At 40.8% G+C, this 26,078-nt stretch overlaps 2 protein-coding genes across 13 annotated transcripts in view; both read right to left on the reverse strand.

The window, feature by feature from the left end:
• Positions 1 to 249: 249 nt before the first annotated feature.
• On the reverse strand, positions 250 to 9,689 carry LOC146364634 (specifically androgen-regulated gene protein). Of its 2 annotated transcripts, XM_084918101.1 has the most exons (4): positions 9,468 to 9,689; positions 6,338 to 6,522; positions 4,378 to 4,540; positions 250 to 4,269 (listed from the first exon to the last, which is right to left on the reverse strand). In XM_084918101.1, the coding sequence occupies exons 2-4, from the start codon at positions 6,386 to 6,388 to the stop codon at positions 2,765 to 2,767; spliced, it is 1,719 nt and encodes a 572-aa protein (XP_084774227.1). In that variant the 5' UTR covers positions 6,389 to 6,522; positions 9,468 to 9,689; the 3' UTR covers positions 250 to 2,764. The 2 variants fall into 2 exon arrangements, with proteins under 2 accessions (XP_084774227.1, XP_084774228.1); XM_084918102.1 differs by lacking the exon at positions 6,338 to 6,522 and having other exon boundaries at positions 9,468 to 9,688.
• Positions 9,690 to 12,978: 3,289 nt separating this feature from the next.
• anks1aa (ankyrin repeat and sterile alpha motif domain containing 1Aa) overlaps positions 12,979 to 26,078 on the reverse strand; it is a 64,513-nt gene continuing 51,413 nt past the window's right edge. For 5 of the 11 annotated variants that reach the window (XM_084917928.1, XM_084917930.1, XM_084917935.1 and 2 more), the window contains 11 exons: positions 23,461 to 23,559; positions 22,839 to 22,985; positions 22,070 to 22,177; positions 21,650 to 21,820; positions 21,430 to 21,567; positions 21,266 to 21,337; positions 21,088 to 21,174; positions 20,419 to 20,556; positions 18,286 to 18,468; positions 17,457 to 17,558; positions 12,979 to 15,943 (listed from right to left, as the gene is read on the reverse strand). In XM_084917928.1, coding sequence (XP_084774054.1) covers positions 15,827 to 15,943; positions 17,457 to 17,558; positions 18,286 to 18,468; positions 20,419 to 20,556; positions 21,088 to 21,174; positions 21,266 to 21,337; positions 21,430 to 21,567; positions 21,650 to 21,820; positions 22,070 to 22,177; positions 22,839 to 22,985; positions 23,461 to 23,559 — 1,362 coding nt within the window. In that variant the 3' untranslated portion in view covers positions 12,979 to 15,826. The remainder of the gene's footprint in view (positions 15,944 to 17,456; positions 17,559 to 18,285; positions 18,469 to 20,418; positions 20,557 to 21,087; positions 21,175 to 21,265; positions 21,338 to 21,429; positions 21,568 to 21,649; positions 21,821 to 22,069; positions 22,178 to 22,838; positions 22,986 to 23,460; positions 23,560 to 26,078) is intronic. The other 6 variants (XM_084917936.1, XM_084917937.1, XM_084917932.1 and 3 more) reach the window with 5 other exon arrangements.

Below are 26,078 nucleotides of genomic sequence, written 5' to 3' on the forward strand. Positions count from 1 at the left end.
TTAAATGTCCTAGTATGCGTACACACATGTACACACACTAGTAGATCCTCTCTTTAGTGGATCCAACAATCACTACCAAACTTGTGCTCCTCCTGCTGTAACGGCTAAAACGTCCTCCAGGATTTCAGAAAACAAAGATTGTCTCAGTGTTACAGTGATATAAACACACTCTAAAATTGTATATTGAAAATTTTGGATAATAAAATAATGGATACTGTAAAATTTCACTCATATTTGTACATGATCATTCTTTTTTTTATTTTTTGCATCCAAATTTTAGAACTATGCTTTGCATAATTTGATATAAACTGAAAGAATACATTGTCCCTGACTGCAGTGCACCCATGAATGTTCAGAAAAATATCACAGGATTGTTTTTACACCGAAGAAAACATAAAAATGTACAATACTCAAGCCAGTTGTTATGTGGGTATTTTTTTAAGAGCACACATGGACATCGTGATAGGTAACTGAAATCTTGAACATTCTGAAGTTTGGTAGAGCTGTGTGTCACATGCAAGTGCTAATAAGCAAGCCAAACGTATCGCTGCCCCCTTCGACTCTCCTGTGCCCCACAGTTTGAACATTACTGCTGGAGAATGATGGACAGGTGTTCGCTCTGTAGACTCTTGTTCACCTCTGTCACATTTCATACCAATCACTAAAAGTTTTTATTTTCTCTGTAGGCAGAATTTTATGGTATGTTTCTCATAGTGGCTGTTTCAGGATCCTAGGAGAACAACTGTGAAAGCTGACAGTTGCTGTCATTGAGTCCTTGTCAGTCAGGTCTGCTGCACTCAGGTGGAAAGGAAAAATAGCTCACATACCAACACGCCACAGTGCAGCACAAAGCTGCCTGTGTCAGTCTGACGGCACCCACTGTAGCTGCTTTCTCTTCTCTTGGGTTTATAGGGAATGAGGATGTTCACTTTGAGCTAAACAAAAATAAACCACTGATACTTTACATACTAGCTTCTTGGTGTCTGGAACAAAACAGTAAGTACTATTCAACTCCGAATTAAACAAATGTGCTTCATCTCTTGATGTAAAATATTAAAAACAATATTCAAATTTCCACTCGGCTCATATTAAAAATTGCGACTGGGAGCTCGAGATCAAGGATTTACTTTCTTATAAAAATATTTTTAGACTTTAAACAAAAAAGCATGGAAATATTCTTAGTGTAGAAAACGCAAACTAGAGGCTGGAAAAAATCATGCTGCAAAGCTGTCCTAGGCGTTATCAGGATTAGAACAAAACGATTTGTGAGTTAAGGGCTGGTATCAAGGGCAGGGCTCAAAGAATTACAACAATGACACAGTACTGTTGGCACTGATCCAGCCATGCAGAGACAGCGCACCTTCACCTTGCTAATTTCTAATTGGACAATTAAAGAGGAGTCATTGTTATCCGCCTGGACACGCCAAGAAAATTTTAATTTTGCTCATTTTTTCCATCAGTACTGTCTGGAAAGTTTAGTTCCAAAAATAGCCAAATGTGTTGATCCAGTCCCTGCTTTGTTCTTTATTAGCTCTGTAGTTCTGCACCCTGCTGTAAACAGCTGCTCAGATAAAACACTTTTTCAAATTGAGCTTGCGTTCACAGAAGTAGGTGACCTCACCGGCAAATTACAGGAAAGAGCAATTCTATTTGTCTAAAAAGCCTGCAGCAGCAATAAAATGTTTTTCAGACAAACCGTCGGCTCGTAAATGAGCCATCATGAGCAGCAAAGATGTTCCATGAAGGCTGAACCGCGAGGTGAAAAACAGGCTGTACTAGTTCACTCATCAGCACATCAGATAAAGTTGCTGAGGCTGAGCCACAAAACTGGTGCCTCAAGTTTTGATTCGATATGACAGACGCATCTGCGTTTTAAAAAAATGACCAAAAGGAGTCAAAACAATGACATTCAGAAAGCAGTCAGTTTATGGTTTAAATAAAAGATGCAATAAATGCCTGCAACTTGTCGACCCATTAACTCCAGACATGTAGCTGCTATGTAACAAGCTTATGCATCATTATTCAGCCATGCAAAAAACATTTTAGATCCTTCTCACCCAGTGCTCACCGACTATGTGCTTTGAGTTACGGTAAGGTATGTTCCCGAACATCCCTTCCCCATATCCATTGATTTAAAGAGAAAAACAGCATTTTCTAGTTATGATACAAACTCTACAAAGCAAATAGGTTCAGTGCAGTTCACAGTAAATGCACAAATCTGAGTACTAGCCAGCGCTTTGTAAAAGGAAACAAAACCAGATGAAAAGTCTAACAGACTGTAGGAAGTGAAAATCAAATTACATAACACAACAGCAACACATGGAAGTACCTAAAAGGAGAAGTACAAAGAGACCCTTTGAAAGCACACAGCGAGGGACATCACAAAATAAACTGAAATGGCTAAATAACTCGCTATTGTCTCATAAAAGCAACATCATTTACTTTACAAAAGTACATATATCACAGTGACAGTTAATGAATATTAAAAATATCCTTGACTGCTAGTTCTGTGGGAAAAAAAACATTGGAAATAAGGTTGTACAATATAGGTAAAAAGTACATTCAATAATGTCCTTGACAGTCATTTAATTCCAAGTTTTGTCAATGCAGTAAAATAAAAAATGCATAAATATGTGGTTAAGCTGCTTCCTGAAAGCTTTTTTTTTTTTTTTTAAACTGTCCATATTAATCATGTAGAAAACTCTGGTATGTTTCTTAACATACATCATCTTAAAGTAGTCTGACAGATAAATGAGGTGCATATTCAATCTCTTAGCAGTCCGAGCTTCTTCAGGGCCCCACGGCGGTCCTCTTCATTTTCTGAACGAGGGCAGATCAGCACGCTGATACCTTGTGATCGAGGCAGTTTCTGAGTGTCTCTGGAGTGATGCAAGGCAGTGTGGGCAGGCAAGGCCTTCTGTGAGGCTGGCTCTTTAGTAATGGAAGGCTCTGCCTCCAAACCCTCTCCTTGAGCACTTGAGAACTCCTTCTTACTCCCAAGAGAGGCGGGGCGTGGTCGATGGTTACGCAGCTGGTTGAGGTTCTGATTAATGCTGGTGCCCTGACTAGCCTCACTGTAGTCTTGACCTGCTGTATATCTGCTTATACCCACCTCAGCGCGCCCGAGGCTGGCTGATTTGACCTTTGGCGGTGTCAGCTGCTTGACCAGGCCAGAATAGGTAAGAGAAGTGGCATCTTTGACAGCAGATGGTTGATTTTCTGAAGGAGAAAGCTCAGTGGGGTCACTGAAATCAGCAGGTGCTGGGAGAATATCAGGATCCAGAACTGTAAGAGCAGTAGAAGTGTTTGATGGTAATATAGCACCAGGGTTCAAAGGCTGGACAGTAACAGAGTCAGGGGGAAGGTTATAAGACTGTGATGACGGTGGTTCATTTGGAGCTGCAGGGCTAATTGGAGGAGAAGAAGAAGATGAAGCTGCCCAAGACACTCTGGTTTTGAGAGGAAGTTTAGAGCTCTGGTTTGGGATCGATTCTTCCTCACTGCTTTTAAGCAGTCCAAGCTTTCTGAGAGCCTCCATGCGAACTTTGTGAGGATCCAAGAATGGCCGCTGTTCACTGCTGTTGAGCACTGGATGCGCTGAGTTTCCATCAGAGTTAGTCATCTTGTGAGATTTCAGAATAATGTTGGGGGGAAGCTTTTTAGGCTTTGGGGCCACAACAGGTGGACTTTTGGGCTCTGCACTTTCAGGAGACGCTGGAGCAACAATTTGTGAACTTGTGAGCAGACTGAGAGACTCAGGCTGAGGTTTGATTTGAGGCACCTTGGTCACAGGGCTTGTCAAATCTTTCTTGACAGAGGCCCTCTGACGAATCTGCTCCAAATCAAAGGTTATTCCCGGCTTTTTCCTGGAAATTCCCACAGATGGAGTAAGGTCTTTTACTTTCACAGGCTGTGAAGGAGAGTCAGGCTCATCCCTAAAGTTTAAGGGAGGTGGAATTACACTCAGATCAATCTCAGAGGTGTCAGTAGATGGTCCTGGACAAACAATTGTACTTTTGACACTCTCAGGATCAGCATCTTCATTTGTGGCTGAGCTTGACATCTCAGTCTGTATAGCTGATGAGTGGATTCTGGTATCAGTAGAAGATTCAGGGATTAGAGGACTGTCTTGTGGTTCAGAGATTTGATTTAGCTGAGTTTTTCCTTCTGTGGCTAATGCTGTGGATGCAGGTGGTGCTGTGGGCACTTCATCACTTAGAAATGATTTCTGGTCGCGTTTGGAGCCATTAAGCATCAAAGTGGAAATGTCTAATTAAGAAAAGCACAATTACAACAGTTAGTGTTGCAGCACAAACTGTGCATCTGTGAAGCAAATAAAGGTACACAAGAAAATATACACAACAGCACATCACATACCATTTACTCTCATCTGATCTGCTTTTTCTGTTAGACTCTCATGATGTGATTCATCATTCGATACGCCGCTGTCCTCCTGCGTCTCCAGCGCTTCGATTGTTTCTTCCAGATACGTGAGACATGCCCTCTCCTCTGCAGATAAGTGGTCCATGCTGTCTTCACTCTGCACAAAAAATATTTTTTCCTATCATGTGTATTTTTCATGACGATTTGATTCTCATATTATCACACGACTGTTTTGCATTTCTTAAAGCTTTTTTAAAAATACCAAATTCTCCCCATACAGTTTTAATAAATATAACATCTTATTCAGTTTGTCATAGGCTCTAATTTAAATTACCACACAGTGCTGGTGTGTGGGGTGGGAGGGAGGAGTCTGTCAGTCATGTTAGAAGAAGAAAGACTCCACTACTGCATTTATTAGCTGGATAGGGAACTTCCCAGACTGGACGTTATCAGAAATGAGAGTGTCACGAGATCTACCTGAAACAGCTGAGTTGTGCTCTGATCACGCCACAAATAAAAAGCTATATTGCAAGCTCCAGTCTCAGCAGCGATGACCCTTCTAATAGCGTGAAAAACTCCACCTGCTGATGTCCAGCATTCAGCTGGAAAATCCCGAAACAAAGACAGGCAGGAAGAAACTCCTCCAGTCACATACCAGCATGCCCGGAGCATAGCATGAGGCAAACTAGGTGTGATAACTGCCTGTATTATGTGTTTAGCTTCATTAGTTTGACTTGTTTCTAGTGACAGCTTAATTTGCATTGGCAGCAAAAAGTCAGACTTGTTCCTGATGGGTGCTGGACTCCATCAGGGCTGTCCTTTGTCAAAGATTTCTAAGGACAGTCAAGGGGTAGAGGGTGTTGAATTCTGTAGTCTCAAGTTCTCATTTCTGCTTTTTGCAGACGATGTGGTTCTCTTGGCTACATCAGCCGGCGGCCTCCAGCTCGTACTGGAGTGGTTTATAACTGAGTGTGAAGCATGAAGAATGAGAATTAGGACCTACGAGTCTAAGGCCGTGGTTCTCAGCCAGAAAAGGGTGAAATTCTGTGTAGTGACTCACTAGTCTCCTCCAAAGGGTGTCTATGCTCACCCGTAGAGATAGAGTTGGGAGCTTATCTGGGAGGGGCATTGAGTATAACTACTCCTTTTCCTCAAAAGAAGCCAGTTGAGGTGGTTTGGCCTTTGACCAGGATACCTCCTAGACAAGGTGTTTCAGGCATCTCCTACAGGGAGGAGGCCTTAGGGCAGACCAAGAGCAAACTGGACGGATTACATTTCAGGGATACCGATTGATTTTTGCGTGTTTATTTCAGTTATTTTATATTGAAGTCAAAATGAAACTGAATTGGTTTCATCATATAAATTCAGCACAAATAATGATTAAACTCATTGGCACCAGAACCAAAGGATGATAAATAAGCTTTTAAGAAATAATGTAGATTAAATCTGTAAGATTAGGTACAAAGTATGCAAATTAATTGCAACTTTTCCATTTTTTACCATATGTAATAATACTCCAAGAAGAAATAACGTTTGCTATTGTGATTTCTTCTTACAGTAAATAATTCATGGGATCCCCAGGGAACCCAGCTGGTAGTCTGTGTGTTAAATATGCAGTAGGTCAAACAGATCCAAAGGAACAACTCCCATCCATCTCCTAGTTTTCTCTTATTCTATATTAGCCTGTTGGAAAAAAAAATATTTCAGGTGGCTGCTGGTGTTGTTTATACTTCATTTATGAAAACATGTGCTGAAACCCTTTGAAGGCTCCTCACTGACTAAACATGAGAACCTTTCACCAATTACAAATTCAGTTCCTCTCATCTCTCAGACTTCACAAATCTCAATTATTTCTTTATTCTCTTCCAGTTGAGGACAGAAGCATTTGTGTTTGTTCTGTACGAGAGAGTCAGTGATACAGACGACTGAGATAAAGTGCTACAGCGGCACTCACATAGCCAGAGTTCGTGCTGATTACACTGTCCGAGCTTCCTGCGCTGTCCATGTTGCTACGGGAACACCACCTGGCCACGTGTCACTCTTTGGCATTGCACATGAAGGAAGATGAGGGCATCACATGCTCTTCGCGGCCCTGTTTCGTTTGTGTAAATCTCACTGAAAGTCTGTCTCAGGAAAAATCTGAAATGTCAAGGACAAAAGCATGAAACTACAATCAGATGAAATTTGTGAGTCACTACTGTCTCCACAGTGGAAAATGTTCATTTCTTTGACCACTGACCGATGAAGCCTTAGTTTGAGGCTAAATATAGCTAGAGAATTAGTTGCTAAACAAAACAGCATCTTTACAATTATTGTGATAAATTAAGGTCATAAATTACAGCTGATAGTTTAATGATCCTCATAATGTAATGGCTGTCTTATTTTTGTAACATGATTCAAATGTGCTGTCATGGTCACTATGATATATTAAGCAAATCTAGTTATGCTAATTGAGTCATTAAATAAAATAATGGTTGATCTAAAACTTTTTCGCCTTTTTAAAAAAAAAATGTGGATCGAGGCACGCATTAAAGGTGAGTAGCTGTGAAGTGGAGAATATTTTCAGTTATGCATATCTGTCATGCATAGTGATGTCTTTCACAGGAAACAGATTAAATGTTTCATTTATTAATAATTAAACTCACCTGTATGCCAACAGAAAAGACCTCTTATGGAGACCATTGTCGCATATTTCTTTTGGCATCTTCAGACTTAATAATTAATTTTGCTTGTGCTTAATTGTGCTTTCCTTCTTTTTGCCACTTATAACAGTGTATTTATGTATTTATAATTCATTACTGGTTTGGTCTTTAAGATATTTCTACAAATCAGGAAAATGAACTCGTCATCGCAAGCAGACAGTGCTGTCAGCATCCCTTAATAATCAGTATTTCAGCCATTATGATATAACAATCAAACGCTCTTACTTGCAAATACACACGGTATACCTCACATCATGGCAAATTTGTGCTAAGAATCCAGATATGTTGTGTTACTGCATGCTTGTGCCTCCGCTCCCTATCTTTTGCGTATCACTACTGGCAGGTCAGGCATGAGGAAAGTATGCTAGTCGTAAAAAAATAAAAATAAAATAAAAAAAATCAACCAAACCAACAGGTTGATTATTAATGAGAGCATAAAGAAAAGGCAACTTCAAGTAGGTGTTTTTTAGGGCTAGAGGAAAAATTGTTGACAATGGTCGTCAAAAGTTTTTTAGCTAATTAACTCTAAAGCTAAATGGGTCAGACAAATTGATAATTTTACTTAAAAAAGCAATTTTACAACCTGGTATAGAACTTATTTACCACATAGTGCTGCAGCCAGTTCAGGTATGTTTGTGGAAGCACAAGCAACACCATTATGTTTATTAAAAATACAAGAGTAACAGAATTAAAGTTTCTTTTCATACCCTGCTGCGCCTGCATGCAAATTATCCCCCAAAATAACATGCTGTGTGTCACAGCTTTAGTTTATTTGTGCAATAGTAAATTAATGTGGTTCGAGAAGTGAGAGAAACTCAGACACTCTGAGGCTCATTCAGCAAAAACAATACATAACTCTGTCAGAATAAGAATTATAATGTACATCGAACATTCTCATAAAAACAACACTTAAAAAAGCTAAAAACTAACACTTCCTGTGGGCCCATAAAGAGCCACCATAATTCTATTGCTGCAAGTGAAATATTTGAAATATTACCGAACAGTAAGATTGGGTAACAAGTGGGGGATTTTCTATGACTTTTGTGTTTTGAAATCTTGCATCTAATTAAAAAGCATGTTTTTTTTTTAAATAGCATTAAACACTACATTGAAGAAAATGAAATACATTTTTAGAGGACATGTAACTATTTTTCAATTTTACCGTCAGCTTTTTCACCTTATTACTTTTAAGATTTGAGTCATGCAAAGACAGTGACAGACTTTTCCTTTGTTCACTGAACTTATCAGCTCTATCTTCTGTACATGGCACTTTTGACCTGATGACATGAAAACTTAGCAAAGGCAGCTGATGAAAAACCTGATCATCAACCCCCACATTCCCACATGTTTTCTGGAAACAAAAGCTAGTTGACAAAGCACACACCGGCCTCCCACAGTAAGCAGCTAATTATCATCCCTCCCTTTGTCCAAACCTGAGCAGGCAACACCTCTCAAACTGGAGCACTGGCAAAGCACACTGCACCCACAGCTGAGTCAGGATTTAATAGTGACAGGAATGTCACTTTGCCTGCTTCCATGTCTTCGACACAACTCTTAAATGAAGCCAAACACATGAGTGGATGAAACCTTTAAAATATGAAAAGGGAGGATCAGCTCCAGGCCTTAAATGTGAGAACAGCTGCACAGTTTGTGAGCTAGACTTATTAAAAACCCAGGATAATGATTGATAGCTTTTGATAACAAATCACAGTGCCTTATTGAAAAACTCAAAAATGTTAAGTATGTATTCAAGGTTAGCCAGCCAGCCAGAGCTGGTTTAATGATTAACAATAAACAAAGATTCATGGTTAACATTGGGTTGTGCAACTCACAGCCTGTTTGAGTGAACAGAAACATGTCTTTACTGTTCACACTTGTTCCATTAAAATGACTGTTAGTGACATTTATGAGCAAATATTTGCATTAATCCTGACATAGATAACCAGGGTCTAAACACTATGGTCAGTTGTGTTATCTCTAAAAACAAATTTAGAACATAAAAACTAATAAGTAATGCATATCGGAGCATTTCTGATACTGATTTTAGTCTTTTGCTGAATATCTTACACGTCTCTCTATTCCTGCTGCACTCTCCTCCACCCGAACAGACACAAAATGACACTCCAGGGTCAAAACTTACAAACTAAGTAAAAAAAACAAACACAAAAACATTATGTTACACCTGATGGTAAAATCTGCTCTGAACAAATGGAGCGCGCACACTTACACACACGAACCACTCTAAATGATCACTGTATTTTCATAAAGTAGACTTACGAGCTTTCACACAACTTTATTTCGTCGTTGCCTCCATTGTAACCAATGATTACACCCTAAACGAGCACATTTCGCTTTTAAGAGGACAGTTTCCTGATAACTTACCAGAAAAAGGTCGGTGAAACTGCGCTGCTGTCAGTCCATAGCTGCGGTGCGCCTCACTCCCCCGACAGCGCTGTTCCTGGAAGTAAAACTACGCGAGTGACAGACGGGAGAGGTGTGAGAGGCTTACGGCCAGGTGAGGCAATTAACTTCCGCACAGGTTGGTTTGTGGCCAATCAGAGAACTGGGCGACTGAGACTTTTCCAAGGAAGAGCCAATAGGAGAATAGCATTAAAACGAGCGAAACCTCAAATGATTTTTCACCTTTTACTTTTCTGTGTTGAATACTGTCACTTATATTAAGTTATTATAACATTATATATAGCTATATATAAGCATGTTAATAACATATTTAAACCAATGTACTGTAATTCAATTGGATTTGCATAGCGCCACATCACAACAGTCGTCTCAAAGCCCTTTACTTGTAAAGTAAAAGCGCTACAATAATACAATATAATATAAAAATATGAATAATACAATATAATCCTACAATAATAGCAAAACCCCAACAATCAGATGAGGCTCTATAAGCAAGCACCTGGCAAAAGTGGGAAGGAAAAACTCCCTTTTAAAACCTTTTAACAGAATCAGGCTCAGGGAGGGGCGGCCATTGTCGCCACTTGTTGTGGATGAGGAGAGGGAGGCAGGACTAGAGACAAGCTGTGGAAAAGAGCCACGGTTTAATAATAACTGGTGATAAGTGCAGAGCGGTGTATAAACACATAGTGAGTGAAAAAGAAATACTCAGTACATCCAAACCTTCCTGTTTGGATTCGGGAGACAGACACCATCTCTACTTTTAAGATTAGGCTTCAAACTTTCCTTTTCGCTAAAGCATATAGTTAGGGCTGGATCAGTTATGCTGCAATAGGTGTAGGCTGCTGGGGGTTTCCCGTGATGCATTGAGTGTTTCTTCTTCAGCCACCTTTCTCACTCATTATGTGTTAATAGATCTCTCTGCACTGAATCATACTTGTTATTCATCGCTGGCTCTCTTCCACAGCATGTCTTTATCCTGTCTTCCTTCTCTCTCCCCAACCGGTCGTGGCCGATGGCTGCCCCACCCTGAGTCTGGTTCTGCTGGAGGTTTCGTCCCGTTAAAAGAGTGTTTTTCCTTCCCACTGTCACCAAAGTGCTTGCTCATAGGGGGGGGGGGGGGGTCTTATGAGTGTTGGGTTTTTCTCACTATGTATTATTGTAGGGTCTACCTTACAATATAAAGTACCTTGAGGCGACTGTTGTTGTGATTTGGCGCTGTATAAATAAAATTGAATTAAATCATGGGAAGCCCCCAGAAGCCTTGGCCTTTTGAAGCATAACTAAGGGAGGATTCAGGCTCACCTGATCCAGCCCTAACTATAAGCTTCATCAAATAGAGATTTATCTTTAAATTTGAAAGGGTGTTTGTCTCCCGAATCCAAACTGGGAGCTGCTTCCACAGACAAGAGGCCTGAAAGCTGAACATTCTGCCCCTCATTCTACTTTTAAATACTCTAGGAACCGCGAGTCTGAGAGCGAAGTGCTCTATTGGGGTGGTACAGTACTATGAGGTGTTTAAGATAAGATGGAGCCTCATTATTCAAAACCTTGTATGCGAGGAGCAGGATATCGGGATTTAACAGGCAGCCAATGAAGAGAAGCCAGTATGGGAGAAATGTGCTCCGTCAGTTATCTTGCTGCAGCATTTCGGCTCAACTGAAGGCCTTTCAGGGAGTTTTGAAAATAATGAATTGTAATATTCCAGTCTAGAAGTAATGAACTAATATGAACTAATTTTTCAGCAACACTCTGAGACAGCACATTTCTAATTTTGAGATATTGCACAATTGCAACAATGCTGTCCTATATATTTGTGTAATATGAACACTGAAAGATCTATCCTGGTCAGAAATGACTCCAAGGTTCTTCACAGTGTTACTGGAAGCCAATGTAATGCCATCCAGAGTAAGTATCTGGCTTGACACCACGTTTCTAAGATTTTTATCACTGAGTAGCAGAAGAAGTAGGAAATTAGAGCACAAAATCAAAATTGAACTATCTTGAGGGGAACAGGAACATCTGCATCAATTTTCACTGCAATTAATACTAAAACATGAGTGTGTCAACCTTAGGAAATTAAGAGGTTAATCAGAGCCATTAAAGACTGTTGCTTTAGGACATTTGTTTCTGTGGGAAATGCAATGGAAATCCATCCAGTAGATGCGGAGCTATTTCAGCCTGCCTGACCAACATGACTACAACACAACTTCTGTGAGAAAACAAGGTAACCTAGATTCTCAGCCTCTGATTGTAAAATTACTACCACCAAACATTTATTTCAGTAATAATTTTTTCCATTTTTACAGGCCAGATACCACACACAGTCTGTGTGATTTCTGTGAGCAAAGCAGAACATCTGTGGATCAGATCTCACAGTCAGCATCTGTTTTCCAGGAACAGCAGCATATGTCTGTGACAGATGTGTAAACATCTCCATCATCTCATCTGTCATTGGGCCGCTGCTAGTACATTTTTTTTCCATGCCAGCAGTCACATCAAAGACGCAGCCATAGTTTGACATTTTTTAAAGACATACTCATTACTCAGATTACAGAACAAACTGAATTTACTCTTGGCAGTTGGATTTGCTGTTAAAAACAATGAACAAGTTTAATTGGAAATACTTTGTAATACACGGAAAACATCAGGTATTTAAACCACGCGTTTAAATATTTTGTTAAATAAACTGAGTGAGATTTGCCTTTTCTCCCCCAAAACCAACATTAGAACTTCTATTCAGTCAACATTAAAAGTCTATTTCAGTTTACATTCACAAATGTAATAATTATTTTGAGTAAACACATCAACGTCTTGTTGTTGACATTTCACCGCAGCTGGCATTCAAATTATAGCTGCAGCAATTTTCTTCCGACTCATTTCCCTCATAGCAAAGATAAAAATAATTGTCAAAGCACAACCAGAAGTTGGGGCAATTTAAAACCTTCGCAATATTTAAATTAACTTGAGCCGATAAAGCTAAACATGAACACAAAGTCAAAAGCACAATATGGGTTATGTAAGGTTTAAAAGGTGACAGCAGTAATAAAACTGAAGGTGACCGAGGTCAAAGGGGCAAAGAAAAGCAAAACTGTTGTGTTTATAATCCTGTGCTGAAAAGTGAACTTCAGTTCAAATAAAAAGTTTCTTTGTTCTGATTTAATGAACTTTTTTTTAATAGACTGACAGAAGAAGCAGCTGTAATACATATTTCCTTTGTAAATCCACTGAGCTGTTGCAGAGAAGTTTATGATGTGGAGATGGGGTGAAGAGCAAACATTTCATTGGAAGACGTCCACTAACCTCGGCTGCCCTGAGCCAAATCGAGATACTCTGAATGCATTGACACTCATGCATCACTTACCCTTAAAGACTGCAACAGAGCTGTAAATCCATCAGAAATTTACCCAAATTTGGAGGAAGAGCCGTTAAAACAAGAACAAAGAATGTCCTAATAAACATCCAGAGACAACGATTCTAACTGTACCATTTATTAGTTGTACAATTATGAAAAATAATCATAAAAAAGATTGGAAGCCCAAGATTATTTACAATCTTTTTCTCTGAAGTGAGGTCCCTCTTCTGAGTCATGTTCTCAGCCTTCTTTTTTTAATGTTTTTTTTTTTTTTTTAAATCACAGGGTATTTATTCACGATATGTTTAACTTTATAAGACATAGTCCTTTTCTCTTTTTTGACAAGTGTCAAAAATTACATACGTACATACATACATACATATACATACATATATATATAGATATCTATAAAAACAAAAATCATTCAAGTATCAAAATACAGACCGCTAGATTCATGTACAATATCATTCTCATCATTGTTGTCATCAGATTAGTCCCAAAATATCTTTCCTGATCCTCAGCAATGTGCAAAAGCAGAGCAGGACCAGGCTGATGGCTAAAGGTGCTGACACCAGCGCGCTGAAGACAGTGTACCATAGAGTTATCGTACTGGCCGGATAAAAATGTACCACATATACAAGAGTTAAATCAAAATGAGCCGACTATGCACCCATATACAGATTGGTGGACCAAACAGTACCATTAACAGTCAACATATTAGGAGTTAGCTAGAGAAACATGCCGTGCCCTATTGTTCTTGTCTGCAGCTATAAATCTAGAGTCGTACCGGCCTGCATGGCAGGTTTGGTGAATAATCTTGTCGAGATTAACTGAACAAAGGGGCAGGGAAGGAGAGAAAGAACCACACCTGATCCAGTTCCAGCATTAGGACAAATCATAGTCCTATAAAAAAAGTAAACGCCCACCCACACACACACACACACACACACACAGTAAAATAAATGCCATCCCCCGTTATTTCAATATAAAACAGTCTTTTAGTGTCAGTTTCTTTGCCCCTTGAGTTTGGTAAGAGAGCTCCTCCCATGCAAGATTACATTGTTTTATCACAGTTACACATGTATGCAAGCTGACGGTGATGAAAGCAGCTAAAATGTTTGGATACAGGACAAACAACCCAGGAAGAAGTGTGTACCTACAGTGTGAGGTCTCTCGTCTGACAGTTTGTTTCATAATAAAAAGTGAATGTTCCTCATCTCTGCAGCAACTTCCCCTTTAACTACAAGTTCTGCTTTGAAAACGGCAGGTACATTTCCTGAAACGATAAACACCAACTCTCAGTGTGGGACGTGATGGTTCATTTCGGAGGAAATGCACGCAACACAACAAATACATCTGTCTCTAATGTCGCACGGAACAACCATCACTTTTCTAAGCATCGAGAAGTTAAATGGAGGCGGGTGTGTGCGTGCGTGTGTGTGTGCGTGCGTGCGTGCAGGGTGATGAAGTTGGAGAAGTCTGATGAACCGGGGGAGCGTGTTGCGTTGGCGAAAGGTTTACATCCGTCTTATTCTCCATGCCCGTGTGTAACTGTGGGCACAATCCGACTGCTGATGTGATCTGCTCGGTGAGAAGTGGGGCAATGATCCAGCAAAACATCCTACCCACCACTCAACAGGGCTCATTCCTGTCCTTTTCTCACTGTCTGGGATTGGCCACAGTGTCAGCTACAGGGAAGGGACACAGACACACGCACACAAAGCAGTGGAGTTAAAATAAAGTAAAACCGACGGACACAAACAGCACTATAGTGATGGATTACGTCCTTCGTAATGATTAACTCTTTTCACCAAGCATCTGTGAAACATTAACCTGGTATGACTGGGGGGGGGGGGGGGAAGGCAATGCTGACAGGATGAACACTGAAGGCATTTGTTGTGAAAGGAAAAAAAAGAGAGAGGAAAATGCACTTATTCTTTCAAACTTGGGGATTTTATGTAAGTGCTTAGGTGTAGTTAGTTCACTCTAGACGAAGCATTGAGTTTAAATCCTGACTGATAGTTGAGGGCATGCCAGTTTTGAATTAGTCTGAGCTGTTTTTTTGGAGCAAGGACCACTAACATGCAGATCCATGTCTGCCTCTGTGCCCTATTCTGTTCCTCTGATGCTCTCTAGAAACCGCACCCCAAAACGCTTACTTCATTAGCATCAAAAGGATCATATCACAGTGCTAGGATCTTGGCCTCTTTTGGCTTTAAGCAGGCAGCTGACCATAAGAAGAAGAAGAAGAAAAAAAGCCTTGCCCTTAATTGATCTTATTTAACCTCAATAACACCTGCATCCCTGCGAACATAAACATGCTACAGTCCGACTGATGCATAGAATTACAGGATCAGTTTCACAGTTTCCTCAGGAAACGTGTCCATCCAGGTACAGGATGTGTGCAGTGGGTCACTCTTGGCTGTGGTAAAAATCAGTTTTCTCAGCACTCGGTGAAGTCAGGAGTTGGAACGTCAGAGTGAAAAGCCTCAGAGCGGCCGTCGCCTAACAGAGCAGGAAAAGCATTAAGAAAAGAGAGAGCTTATCACCAAGAGTAAAGAGTGGGATGTTGACAGTTGGGAAGAAAAAAAAAAAAAAAAAGAAAAAAAAGGGGGAAGCATTGTTGGAGGAAGCATATAAGGTAAACAGAAAGGAGGAATAAAAGGGAAAGTGAGTGGCAGGCTCATAGTAGAAGAGATACCAACTAGACAGCTAGAAGACGGTGGGCGAGGTGGAGGGGTTGCATTAATAATCGAGAAAAAGTGTAAAGGTGCTGGGAGTTAAACATAAGGGGCAACAGCTGGTCAGTTGCCACAGACTATGGTGTTGTCGGAGGAGGAAACAAGTGATGGCGGTGGGGAGGAGCAGAGGTCCAGCGCAGAGAAAGAGGCAGCGTCACAGTGAAAGGCACACAGAAGGAGGGGAAGGAAGGAGGGTGAGGCTGAGCCCAGGAGGAAGAGAGGTCCACTCAGAAAATGGTGGTCTCGTACTTAGTGCTGATAGTGCGCTTGGATTCCTTGGGGTCCATGAGCCACGTGGCACTACCCTGGGACTGAGAATCGCCTTCCTGGTCCACGATGTCCCCCTGTGAGTACAAACAAACAGCAATGAAATATCTGAATCTTCACATACGAGGCTGATTACACTTTTTGTAATGCTTAGATTCAAAATGCAGCAATGAAGTATTATTGTGCCAACAAACTGTAATTGTTTGTGGTGAAATTTAACCACATTTACTCATGAAAGTGTTGATGTTTGTGTTTAAACAGATTCCATAAACGATGCAGCATCACACCTATCCATCAATTATCATAAAATTACAACCCCGATCCCAAAAAAGTTGGAATGCTGCGTAAAATGTAAAGAAAACAGGATGCAATGATTTGCAGATCTCATAAACCCATATTTTATTTATTATATTAGACAAAAAGGTTTTTAACTAATACTTTTTACTATTTCATGAAAAACATTAAGTCATTTTGAATTTGATGGCAGCAACACTTCTCAGAATAGTTGGGGCTCAAAAGATCAGAAGTACTATGTGATGCACTGCCATCTTCTCTGAGCCAAAGCTCTGAGGCAACTTGGAAAACTGTTATGTGGTCAGACAAATCCAAATTTAAAATTCTTTTTAGAAAACACAGATGAAAAGTCCTCTGGAGGAGAGGGACCGTCAGGCTCGCCGTCAGTGCTCAGTTTAAAAGCCTGCAACTCTCATGGTATGTGGGTGGATCATTCCCATGAAATAGGCAGCTTGCACACATGGCAAAACACTATTGCCGAAAGGTATCTACAGGTTTTAGAGCAACACATGCTTCCATCCAGATGTCTTTTTCAGGGAAGGCCTTGCATAGTTCGACTAAACTAAACTAAACCACATACTTCATCTATTACAGCCGCATAGCTTCGGTGCTGAACTGCAGTTCAGACCTTTCACAATTAAAAACAGTTGACACACCATGAAATACAACAAAGAAGACACAGAACTACTGAGCAGCTAAAAAAACGATACAATCAACAAGAATGGGACACATTTCTCTGCTGAAAGTCCGGCAACTGGTTTCCTCATCTCCCAGAAAACAACCTTATGTTTTTCTCAGTGTAAACAGTTAAAATGTTTTGCGTGTTCAGATGTCAATAAAAAATATGGGTCTATGAGATTTGCAATTTTTGCAATTTTAACTTTTCCTGGTTCTCATTTTGCTGAGCACTTTCGGGAGTAATTAGTGAGCAGCCAGTTTTGCTGGCTTTTTATTGATAAAACATAATAAAATTTTCTCTATGTATATCATAAAGGGACTTAAAAAAAAACCCTGTAAAAGTTTAAGTAAAAACACCCAAAAAGAATTCTGTGTACAGTATATAAACTTTGTCTGTCTTACTACAAGCGTGTCACTAGAGGGCGTTGGAGTTACCAGTATACATCATGATTTGTAGTTTTCAACACAGAGCAGTGAAAATATAGTGAAATAAACAGACAAAAAAAGTTTACGGGCTTTTCAGGAAAGTCAGAGAAAATAAGCTGTGACAGGAAGGCAAAAAAAAAAAAAAAAAAAAAGAGTGGGTGAGGAGGGTGGGGATGGGATAGGAGGCAGCACCTGGGCAGCATGGCTGGCAGAGTGCAGCGGTAGGAAGGAGGGACGGTGGTTGGTGCAGGTGTAACAGTAACAGCAACGACTGTCGAGAGGAAGAGGAGAGTCCTGGGAGAAATAAACACCACCAGGAGGAAGAGAAGCGAGCCAGACGAAGACGAAGATTAGAAGAGAAAAGGGAAAGTGCACAAAGAACCAGGAAGAAGCAGCGACAGAGTCAAAGAACTTAAAGGGCGTGAAAAGTGACACAGATTTTAACAGGCATGACACATGAGGAGTCTGACAGGTCGCACACAACACAGAAGACACTGCAGGTGCATTTTGAAGCTTATATGTGCTTATCGGTGTGGATGTGTGTAACTGAGTATGAAGTGCATGTGTGCTCAGGTGCTGATTAAACACATTTAAAAATGTACATGTGAAAAAAAAAAGCCACACAGATGAAACACACTGAACAGAATTACATTGTTAAATCATTGTGATCATTAAGCTGCAGCTAGAAATGTGTGACTTGTCCCTGAGGTGGACTTAGCTCATTTATATTCAGCACAAGCTTCCCTCTTATTGGTTTAATGCTAATGCCCAGATGGACATCAGCATAGCATAACCACAGTGATGTCGAGAGGTGTAGACTGATGCAAGCAATCTAACATCGTTTTTGCTTCCAAAAAAGTAGGCGTATGCTGAAAATGTAATCACAAAACACAAAAAGATTTTTTTCTGGCACAGAGAAGTAAAAAAGGATTTAAAATTCCAAATTTGCTTGAGAACATGTTGAACAATATTTCAGCTTGATTTGGTGTTTTTACTGCAACACTTTTAACAACCAACTCACCGCTGTTTTGCGTATGCTGCCTCGTGGTTTGGGCACAGGTTTGCTGGACTTGGTCTCAATGACCTCTGATCCAGATCCAGCTGGGACGCTCTGGTGTGGTTTGGTCCTCTGGGCCTGCAGAGCCAGCTGATATGCTACCTCAAACGCCTGGCCCAGTGTCAGTATAATCTCATAGGTCAGGTTCTATACAGAAAGGGAGAAAGAGGAGGATCACTGAGTCATTACAAGCCTTTAGCCAAAGGACCACCACCATCACAGTGTGCAGCGAGACAGCAAAACGTAACAGAAGAAAGATTTTTCCTCCAAAACTTCTTCAAAACAAAATTGCATAACCTGAAGAAGTGGCAGTAATCTCAGGAGTATTGTGCAGCAACCCCCTGTTCCTAAACTAGATCCATCCTCTGTAGCTCAGTAATAAAGCTGCTGGATTATTCTGTTTTACCCTGACAGCTCCCAGGTACGAACAAGCACTGCAGACTAAAGACAGATGATTCATGCTTTATACGTTATGCCTTGGGAGTCTGAAAAAGCAATCCTATGGTGGGAACAACAATCATCATTTGAAGAGACACATAACACAGAGCTGTGAAATCCTCTTTATATCCTTTGATGTAGTAACCTGCCCTGAGATAAAGCACTCCATGTACACCAATACGCAGAAACTGAACATCTCTCTTGTGTAGTGACGATTGTGCCTGGCGGACCCTGAAAGCAGCCATATAGTCAGTGCAGTTTAAAATAACCAAATAAACCTCACGGAGATTCATATGGACACTTTCGGTAGCAGAAGGGACACGGCAAAGCTGTGGTAACTATTTGACTCATAGCGTTTCAGTGTTTAATGACTACCAACAGCCCGCAATCAAATACAAAAACATTACTGTCTACAGCTGAAAACTTTTGTCAAGCTACTACTAGCATAACGGACAGGTTTTTGACGGTGCTGCCACACAAACGCAAAGCAGGAGATGAAGCATCACCAAATAGGTTTCCAAACCAACTTCCTTCCAAGTCAAAGACTAGAAAATATGATGAAGCATATCTTCCCTTTGGCTTCACCTGCACAAGTGCCAGGTAGGTCTCCACTGCAGAATTGGTTTTTCCTGCGTCGGGAGCAGTTCTGGGCTCTCCAAATCACGGACACAGTATCCCACATTCTTGATTTTTAGCTCACAAACACTTCTTGTAATGACTAACTACTCCTGACATTTTGGAGATGTTAGCTCATTATACAGTAAAGTTACAGTGGGATACAAATATATCAGGCTTATCCTACCGTAATTTGTTCCCCGGTTCAAATCACGGACAAACAGCATCCCACAGTTGTTTATGTTTTTGAACCCATTTTGCACAGAGAGGCATTTTTTGAAAAATGTATTGATAGCAATGTTGAATATTATTACACAGGAAAAAAAACAACTACATGTAAAATACACACTGAGCTACTACTACTGTTCACGGCCCACAGGTACCCTGAATAAGCAGACAAACTGCAAGCTGAGATAAATAGCAGATAAATCTGTACTTTGTTTTGAACACGGGGGAGAAACTCCAGAAGTACAAAAACTGCAGTTCCTCTGTGCAAAGCTTGAAGCTGGCTCCAAAAATGACAGACTTCCATGTTAAAATGTCACATTTTACAGTATGGTACAAAAAATATTTTGGCTTCTGTGGATCGTTTCCCCCTTCATAACAATTTAATAACAACATAATAATTGAGGACTCATTCTGAAGTACTAAACTGGAGCTCTTCACCGTGTGCCTACTACTACTGGTGACTTTTAGAACATTTCTAATTGATTACATGACTAATACTGTTCATTTCTGGGTGGTGCTGACCATTCAAGAAGTTTGTGCTCTAATGTTTTATCCATCTGTTTCTTACATTAATTAACCTGTATGTGTGTATCTATATTGCATGCCTGCTTTCATGCCATGAGCTGCTGTTTATGAATGCAACTTGCTAAGCGCTAGCTGCTAAGTAAACCCTCCACCCTCCCATCTTTGTAAGATAACGTCTGGCTCTAAAACGCCAGCATATAAAAGCTTCAAGAGCGATAGGTGACATCACAATCACACAATCATCTTTTATACCATCTATAGTACAATAGAGCCCAGTACAAGTGTCCTTACCACATCTACTGTGCTGAAGACATGGCAGTAATGGTGGCTGGTCTGCAGGTCCTTAGTGATGTAGGCAAATGTGCACAAGTCCTCGGGGTCCTGGGCTGCACAAGAAATGTTACGGATCTCGTGCTCTGCAATGATGTTCTGGACCAAGAAGAGAGACATGAGTGAGGTTTAGTAATGAGAGTACACAGTGCATTCTTTCATTTTTTTAAAATTTTTATTTCATTCCATCAACATTGAGACAATAATGCTGTTAGAAAGTGTTACAAATTTTTTTAAAAAAAACTAAATGGTTAAAGGAGAGACACTGACTGCCAGCCATCACAAGTGCAACTACAACAAGACCATGTTGAGCTTCAACATTTCAAAAACTTTTTTTATTAATGTCAACTAAATGTCAATCAGATTTGCTTCCTATAAGGAAATATAAGCACAAACTAATCTGACACAAACTTGCAGGCATGATATTTACAATCACAGAAAGAGAGGAAGCTTGATGTCTGACTGCGTCACTTTCATGCACACATTAAAAAAGGAAACATGCTGTCATTTGCCCCAGCCTCAATTTGATGTATCACACGCCTCAAAGAACACGTCTGGTTAAGAAGTAAACCTTTACGCAAAGAGAAAATGTGTATGTACGCGTGTGTGCGCATGTGTGTAGCCGCTAACCTTGTTGGCTGCGTCGATAAACTTCACACCCTTGTATGTGATTGAGAGGACGATAGTCGGGACTTTTCTCATTTGCTCTGTTGACCTCTGGAGGAAAGATTAAAAGGACAGGTCAATTGCCACTCACGCAAACAATATCTATGAGTTTATCCTCAGGGATTGGAGAAACTTGTCATACCCGCATTTTGGCACAAGCATCCTGCGTGGACTCAGTGCCCCTTAGTTCCTTAATAAGCATGGAACCAAGATACTGTAATGAAATGGAGGGGAAAAAGACATTACTGCTGATGTGTTTAATCAACGAAGCGGAATCATGTAGGAAGGAGAATGGTGCAGACGTACACTAGCTTCATAAGCGCAGGATTCAAAGATGAGTTTCTCCGGTTGGTGATGCCAGTTCTGAACCGGGGCGTACGGTGCTGCTAGACTAGGTGGCCGCAAGGTCAGGCGGGGCTCTCGTTGCCAGTCTTCATGTCGCTCCTATAAAAATAACCATAACTATCAAAGAAGCCTGGCAGAGGCCCTCAATAACCATTAACACACTCGTAGATATACCACATACAGGAGGCCTGTGTCGTTCGCTGCGATATCTTTGGGTAACGTCATAGTCATTTTCTTGTGCTTTTTTCCTCCCTGGCTCGCCTGCAGGCAGCAGAGGGTCCATTGAGCGTCCTGTGTAGGGCTCCATCTGACTCATGGGAGATGAAGTCTGGGATCCAGGCAGGTCTTGGCACTGCGGAGATGTAATATGACACAGTTGGGTATCTCATGTCAGATGCACTCTCTATCATTAGCTATCAGGCATTCATCTTTGTCAATATACTTTGCAACATTTACAGGCTAAAAATAAAGAATTTGAAAATAAGCTTAAGTTTGTCAGACAGTATTCAAACAACAGATCTGGTTCCGAAGTGAGTGAAGAGTAAACAAGAAACATTTTGTGAAGCACTTTTACACAGGAAAGTAGTTTGTAGGTCCTCACCCTGATCTGAGACAAACGAGGAGGTTTGACAGGAGGCTCTTCATAAGGCCTCTCCGCTAAGGAAGCGATGATGCGTTTCCTGTGACCAAGTAGGCTAATTTTTAGCACCTGTAAAAAAGAAAATTATGAAGTGATCATACTGAGCAGCACAAAAGGAAATGCCAGAAAACAACACATCAGGCACCGCTACTTCATTTGTGAGGTTCCCTTAATGGTTCTCCATGTGAAGCAGTTTCTCCTCTGAGTCTCTTCTCTTCTGTTAATCTTGAATCTACATACAGGATTGCACAAGTTCACACGTTCATGCAGCAATACAGTGTCTGACATTACTTCACTGATCTACAGGTGATGGTATTGCACACAGAAATGGAGGAATGCAGCATTGATCTTGGAGTGAACAAGAAAACATGTTTCTTTCAGAGACCCTTCCCAGTAGTAGCAAAAGGCAACACATTTCCTCACAGACCAGTGAAGTCTGACGTGCCATCTTCTAACCAAGTAATTTCAGTTCTGTCTTTCAAAAGTGAAATTCTCAATTAATTTTTTTGAGTGAGACTTTAGAATCCATTTCCCAATATTCAACACAAATACACATTCACCTTCAGTTTTAGCCTCCTGCTTCAGTTTGGGGGGGAACCTGAAGTAAACCGTCAAACTCGTTTCCCTATCCTGATTTTTTTTTTTTTTTTTTTTTTTATTTCCAAGACACCTGAAGACTAATTTCACCCTCTGATACTCCTCACTGTCCTTGTACATCACTGTGACTCACATTGACAATCTCCAGCTCCCACAGGTTTCTGACGCAGTCCAGAGTGCGGTAGCCGCTGGACAGGAAGTTTTGCAAGTACTCATGCAGGCCCAGATTCTCCAGCCAGGAGGACAGGGAGTTGCTGCCGTCACAGCCGAGCGCTTTCACCTGCAGCAGAAAACGTAATCATTCACAGACACTTTGAGGAATTCAGGGCGTTGGCTGAACCAATATGTTGCAAATTTAGCCAATTTTCCTTGGCAGGAAATTGAAGGGTTCTGGTTTTAATAACCCCCACAGATGTATATTTGTATACATGCAGAATGAGCTAAAGCAATACAAATTAAAGTGACAATACTGCAGAGGTGTTTTAGTTTAATTTTATTTTTATAACAAAAGTAAAGCTCCCAATACAATAAGATAAAGCAAGCCCACCGTCAAACCGCATTCGACTTCATTATTAAGCACTATTGCTCCTGCTCAGCCGTATGCCTAACCCACAAATTAACTTGTTAATTTCCATAAATGCAATAGACACTTGGGTCTAAGGTGAGAATATTACTTGATCATCTAACATTAAAGCAAATGCAAAACACTGAATTGGGTCTGAGAAGTACTAAAGTAGGAATCAATGATTTATCACCTTTGGGAAGGAACGTGCTGCGTGCAGGATCTTCTTTCTGTGGCTCGGATCTGTGATTCCAATCTCTCTCAAGTCCTGGTCCTCCATTACATTGCTCCCCTTTAAAGCAACATACAAAACAAGCATTTTTGTTACTGGCATTTCTATTCTAAGACCCATGAAAGTCATTAGAAAGCAAGGTACATTAAACTGTGTCAGAATAAAGTAATTTAAGTTACCATTTAGTAAAAGCCAGTTTTTTTACGTAGTTTATTCAAGTCATCTATGAAAATCCCGAAACACAGACTCCTTTGATTTAAGATTTTATATAATTAAGACGAACCCTCCAAGCTCAAAGCCTTCAGTGCAACGTGAGAATTGATCACAAGTATGCTACCATTGCATAAAAAGGTGAATTACTCCTGATTGAGATCCTCCCTAGAACTCAACTTAGTGACTATCACCAGAGGAGCCACATTGATAACCCCTTAAATGAGACTTAAGTGTGTGTGTGGGGGGGTGGTACTGACAGGAATGTGGTGATTGATGTTCAAACCAGTCTTTGGTTACACACGATATCACCTTTGGAGACTGAGTGGCAACAAACAGATAATGGAGAAGGGAGGGATGAATCAATGTCTGAGTTGCTGAGTGGTCAGCGTTATGAGATGGAGGCGCATCGATAGCTGACGACAGCCGCGGGGGAAATCAAAACACCTTGACACGTAAAAGGAAAGCCTTTATTTGAACACCGAACATCATTTATTCATTTATTTTAGTTCCATATTCAACAATTTCATGGTACAACAGACCAAATAAGACAGTCACAAGACAGTAAACAGTGTTTCCCACAGATTTAGATTAAAACGATAACAGATTCATAATAAAGCTTCTGGGGTTTTCACACTTAATGTTGCAGCTTTACTGAGCAACATAATCAGCTGCCTCTGAGGTGAGCGAAAGAACTCCAAGATTACAGCTGATGATTGTGGGTCTTGTTTATTAACAATTTCCCTACCCACTGTTAGAGCCTGGTTACAGTAGTCTTTTCAGGTCTCAGCATCTGCAGAGGAGAAGAAAGACTACTGTCTTCAACTGCAGTCCAGGAGGGTGGAATAGAACGTGAATATCTCCAAGAAGCAGCTGAATAACTGATAGGACCAAAACAACAACCACTCAGCAATTGAACTGGTAGTCAAAACCACAGGATGGCAAGGGCTGGGACTAGCCAGTTAGCAGAGATTGAAGGAATTGCAGTCAGTTAAACTGAATTAAACTGACTTTTAACCATGCTCAGACTGACCAATAAGAAGTGGGTAAGGGTCAGTCCTGCCTGTTGGATATAAACCATGAATGCTAGCTGTAGTGCTTCTACAGGGGAGTCAGCAGCTAACTCTCATCTGCCAGTATCACTACGGTCCAGAGAAGGCGCCGCCTCAGGGCTCATGTGGCTGACTCTTCAATATGAACCTAAAGTTAATTCTGTGGTGCTCACCGCTGCGCACACATACACACACGCCACTAATGGCATAGCAGAGATGCTGTCTGTAGGTCAAACTTGACAGCCTGTTTTTCATGCAGATGCCGTTGATGCAAACAAGGGGCGGAGAGCATGAGGAGCGGGGAGGAGCGAGTCTGTTAGAGTAAATGCTGCAGAGCAATCTTTGTAATGCTGCCTGTGGAATCACAATGCTAATCACAATTCAGCTAAGACACTGACAAACTTTTACACTGCCATCCTGTTCATGCTGAAATTTCTAATAGGCTGTGATCCGGCCTGTCGATGGAAATCCGGAGAAGGAAGACGGAAAGAAGAAATATGAGTACCTGAATACTCCAAGTGAGTTTATTGATCAGAACTCACCATGATCTTGGCTTCAGCCCACACTGAGCACAGGACATTATGGATCATCTCTTTTGCCTTCACACTGCCTCACACGAAACTGACAACTGAAAGCCCATTATCTCTGAGCAGCAACATGCTGATTGCTGCCTCTCTAGCTGAGGACTGATATGGTTTGTGGGGCTGAATGGATGATAATGCTTCAAAGTGTATGGATCATTGCATTACTGTCCCACTGGAGATTAACTGATAAATGTCTCTATGCGGGGGAATACAGCTGTAACAGACTGGGTTTACACTCTCTGCCTATTTCCTGATTTATTCATTTTCCTACCACTCTGATTTTCTGCTAATTCTGGCAGATGTGTAGAAATGTTCTCATCACTTCGAAATCATCCTGTTTATTGGGCTTTACAGACTTTAATATTTGTTTTATGACATCACTGAGGCAAGCTAAGTAAACATCAGCGTTGTGTGGGTGCTGGAGTCCATCCCAGCCACCATACGGCGAGACCCTGGGTACACCCTGGACAAGTCGCCAAGCTGACACAGGGTTATTTTGTTCATTTCTTTCAATCTTTTTTTGTCCTTGGATAATTTGATTTCATGTTGAAGTTAACCTGGATAAGCTTAGACATAAATAAATGACTCCCAGTCCCCAGTCCCATGATTAATGGCTTGATGGTTGAATGACAACCTGACTAAAAGCAAATAACTTTGAACACTAATCAACATTTTGCTCTTGGACACACCTCACTAAACCAAACCAAACTGGAGTGAACTGAACACCTGTTAG

The sequence above is a fragment of the Perissodus microlepis genome, chromosome 20, assembly GCF_051167445.1.
Source record: "Perissodus microlepis isolate ML-2025 ecotype Zambia chromosome 20, ASM5116744v1, whole genome shotgun sequence".
Lineage (NCBI taxonomy): Eukaryota > Metazoa > Chordata > Actinopteri > Cichliformes > Cichlidae > Perissodus > Perissodus microlepis.